The following is a 4,648-nucleotide window of genomic DNA, read 5'->3' on the forward strand; positions in this document are numbered from 1 at the left end:
TTGCCACCAATAGAGGTTAAGTGCCGGTGATTGAAGTATGTTTCCGTATTTTGCGATATACTCCACCCAAAATGCAGATGTATTCAAGGCACTCGTCGGTCGATCGAGGAATTTCTTCGACAATTTTTTTACATTCTCACTGAAACGAGTAAGAGAAAAAAGTTTGTTAGCAATCAATATAGCGAGGTTAATGTTTATATATAGACAAAAATCTATTATATTATGGCAAAACTCGGAAATTTGCAATGAGCAAAATTTTTCATCATATCACGTTTTTGTTTGACGCTGGATCGTAAAATTTTGACTTTTTAGTAGCTATAAAAGTGCACGATTTTTATATAAATTTTATAATTTTCTTCTTTTTTTTATTCGTCCTGCCCGGTTGAAGCGTTTGTCCTTATTATTGAACCTTTACGCGTAAAACGTGTTTCATGTGGATTCGTGCAGTTAAAATGGATGTGGAATTTAAAGCACATTCCGATTGATTAGAATTGACTCACGATATGCATTGGAGAGTAAAGCAATTAAGATTTGGATATAATAGAGAGTACATGCTCTGTTTATTCCGCGATATGAACGGTCCGGTTCGTCCGGTTGCGGATCAATAAATGGGCTAATAAGATTTAAAGCAGTAAATTTCGACTTTTCAAGTCTTTTTAATATTCTGATTGTTAGTTGCACAATTTTATTATGTTAACGTTAAGTAGAATAACATTTTTTTTAGTTAAATAATATTTTGTTATTAGAAAAAATACTAAATGAAGTCAAATATAATAAACGTATAATATATATTGTACGTATATTATATTTGACTTCATTTAGTATTGTTTCTCATAACAAAATGTTGTTATATGAATTATAACGTTATTATCGCCATTACTAAACGCAATATCTTATGTAAATTCAGCAGAGGTACATTCTATGTTTGCAGTTTCTCTCGATCAATGTTATGATTTCATTAAACCCAGATGAACAGTATGAACACGTTACAATTAGCAGACAATTGTACAATGACTTTCCAATGTTTATAGTCTTTAAGGACTTACCGATAGGAGGGGTCTTTCAGGATGTTATTTATTGCCGAGGTTAATTTTTCCTCGGTGACTTCGTTTACTGAATTAAGCGAAATAGCCACCTTTTTGTTGACATAATTTTGAATGTTGATGCGTTGATCGCCAAACATAGGGATACCAATCAAAGGAACTCCGCAATAGATTGCCTCTTGCGTCCCAAAGGTCCCGCCGTGCGTAATAAAAGCTCGTATGTTTCTATGCTCTGCGAAATTCATAGTGACACTGTCTTTTTCTTTATTGTGAAAATATTACGATTGGGAATTGAACAAATGCACAGTGCACGAAACTAATATTAAAAGATGGAGTATTTTTTCGTACAGAAAACCAATTATTCGATTTTTATTTAGTTCAATGTTTTAGGAATTTAATTTGACTGTACGTAATTTTTAATATGCAAATATTACTGCAATATACAAAATTTACGAATTTTTATCGGAAATTATGATCGTTACTTTGACACTCTATAACTCTAATGTGTGAGTACATTAGAGTAACTGGCAAGAATTACATACTAAGAACGGAGATCTGCGGGAACCACGATTGCGTCATAACGTTCTTTGGTAAACCTGGTAACAGATCCTCTTTCTTCGCGACCTTCATCAGTACGCGAACCGGGGCAATCTTCTCGAAGGACGCGTAAATTTGTTGTATCATTTCTTTAGGAAAAGTTTCGATCCTTATCATGGAACCGAATGTAAAGTAGATGCAGCCATCCTTGCTCTCGTCCAACCATTTTTGTACTTCCTATATACATATTTCTATATACATATTCTTAGACCAAATAACGATGTTAAGTAATTCTTCCTGATTATCATGAGATATACACATGCACAACATATTTTTAAATGCATGGAATTTCGAAACAAGCATATTTTAAAAATATTGCTTGCAAGATGATATGAGATGTATTTGAAAAAAAGAAGAGTATCTATAAAAAAAATTATTAAATATACACTGAAAACGTAGTCATAGTTTTATAATTGTTATACGCATAATATGTCAATGAAATATCAAACGTTTGTGCCCATTTTTAATGAAAATTTTGTGGCAAACGTGAACAGTCTAGTTATTATCAACACGTATATTAGAAACAAATACTATTTTAATAAAAATCTATTTTATATCTTTGCACGTAAAACATAAATGTTATTTTGTTCTAATTTTTTATTAATATCACGTTCTGCATGTTTATTTAAATAATGAATTTTATATCAACAAATTTCATTAAATTTTCTTTAATTTTATTTAATTAGTTATTTTCTCATTTTTATTTGATCTTAAACAAAAGGAGAAAACAAATAAAACTATATTTACGATAAAAAAGATGTCGATTCTACTTATTGTATCCAAAAAGAACGCGCTACGAATAATGGAAAAAGTGATTCTCACTGAAACATACCGGTGACGGTGGATTATCGTCCTTGAGATGCAGACCGCCGACCTCGATCACGTTAGTGGTCATCGGTCTGATTCCGTTTATCGAGTGATGACTATTGACCAGATACAAAGCTACATCACTATATAAATCCTTGATATGCGGTAAATCCATGCCGAAGTGCTCCTTTACAAATTTTAATTGATAGGTATTCATATAATAATGCATTTGCCAAGAGAGATAATGCGTCATTAGGAAATTTGTCAAACGTTCCTTGAAATTCATGTTTTGGCCGTACTCCGAGAAGAAGCTCGGAATGTAAGCAGGATTCATCGGATTGCCGGACACCTCGTTGAGCCAGTCATGGAAAACGGTGGCTACCGTGGTGACTATGGGAACTTTGAGATGACGGCCGAAGGCTAGATAACACGGTGCCGTGAACAACTGCACATATTGTCAATCGATTGATTAATTATTTGCGCTCAATAAATTACATCTTATATATAATCACTCGCTTGATATTGAGTGCACCGCGGATCATGATCATTTAATAATGCAGTTAAGTTACAGTTGGACCTTGACGCGATGTTACTTTGAGATATCACTCGTAGAGAGGAGAAACAAATTATCATTATTCTTTTTGTTTTTTCTTTTTTTTATGAATACATAATATCCTACTGGATTTTTGCAGATTATATTTAATCCTAAATTTTTTAGTTAAATAATGAGTTTTTCCTTAACAAAAATGTGTCGAATTATACTAATAGCTTGTGTTATAAAAAACGCCGAAAGCTTTTCTCGCGGATTAAGCTTCAAAGATATAAATAATTACAAAAATCTTATTCTGCATTAATATTAAATAAATTTTACTCAAAAAGAAATTTAAATTTAATTATAAAGGCCCTAAAGATTAAAAAATTACAAAATTTTATAGGATACTAGATAATCGATAGTTCAATATCTTTTCGAAGATAAAATCAACATAAAAAGTCACCAAAAAAATTTATAATTTATATTAAAAATGTAACTTTATGGCCACGCAGATATAATTAATATATTTAATTAAATCGAAATAGTAGAAATTTTCTTATGCAACGCAAGGATGATCGAACATATACTTGAAAACATCGGACATACCTCTTGTATGACGATATCATAGGGGGGATCTTGCGGTGGGTTCTTAATCAGCTCTTGTATTTTTGGGTGGTCCAACAACACGCAAATGGCGCTTCCAGCTATCGCAAAGAATTTGGATATAGACGGAGTGCTCAAACCTGCTTTTAATTCCACCGCGGTTATATTGTTCGTAACTTGTGGAAGACTGCCCTTCAGGCTGATATCCGTGTAATTAGGTATCGGCTTTTCCAGCGGAAAATGCGTGACCACATCAACCTGATGACCGCGTCTCGCCAATTCCTTCATCAGTGCCTCTTGCATGATCCAATGACTCTTGCCTTGTAACGGGAACACACCGAGGATTCGGTAACCATTAGCGATTTGGTCGCATACCAAAATCGCGAGGAGAACCGATAGCAACACCTTCATGTTGATTTAGTGAGCTCGTCACGATTTCGCGTCACTATATGTTACATCTAATAATGTTTGGCACCTTACGTAATCTCTGATATGCGTAGTGACTAGGCAGTACTTGTTATCGTAGCTACGTTCATTGCAGTCAGTTGGGTAATGAATACTGACCGTTCTTGTGTTAGAGGAAAGATACACGATAATAGAGATGAGTGGAGGTGGTGGTGGTAATAAACTAATAAACGCCTCAAGCGTTGCGTTCCAAGTTGATCTGAGAACTTTCACGATATACGTAATTCAGAATATACATTTTGCAGATTATAATTTTCATTTTATTCTTTGTATTTTTTTGTGATACACACGATTTTTATCTGGATATATTCGTGCGCGCGCATGCACACATACATACACGCGTGCACGCACACGCACACACACACACGCACACAACACACACACACACACACACACACTTCTGGACATTTTCTACTAATATGATTTTTCGACATTTTAGAACATTCTAAATCTATTTTCTTTAAAATCTCGAAAAATGTTTTTTTTACCATCACTTCCTCTATGAGGAAGCAAAATTGATGTCATTACTTGTCATTATCTTCAATGAAATAAAGAATATTATTACGTTATGATGTGAAAATTATATTAATAATTTGTTTCT

At 33.4% G+C, this 4,648-nt stretch overlaps 1 protein-coding gene across 1 annotated transcript; it reads right to left on the reverse strand.

Annotated features, from left to right (window-relative positions):
• Positions 1-3: 3 nt before the first annotated feature.
• On the reverse strand, positions 4-4,124 carry LOC112464076 (UDP-glucuronosyltransferase 2A3-like; the record flags this gene model as incomplete). Its single annotated transcript, XM_025030867.1, has 5 exons — positions 3,586-4,124; positions 2,473-2,892; positions 1,586-1,817; positions 1,047-1,275; positions 4-139 (listed from the first exon to the last, which is right to left on the reverse strand). Coding segments are annotated over exons 1-5 (1,425 nt in total), but the record flags the coding sequence as incomplete, so codon positions are not given.
• Between the last annotated feature and the right edge of the window lie 524 nt (positions 4,125-4,648).

Source organism: Temnothorax curvispinosus, unplaced genomic scaffold (assembly GCF_003070985.1).
Source record: "Temnothorax curvispinosus isolate PA1 unplaced genomic scaffold, ASM307098v1 QBEX01013859.1, whole genome shotgun sequence".
Classification (NCBI taxonomy): Eukaryota; Metazoa; Arthropoda; class Insecta; order Hymenoptera; family Formicidae; genus Temnothorax; species Temnothorax curvispinosus.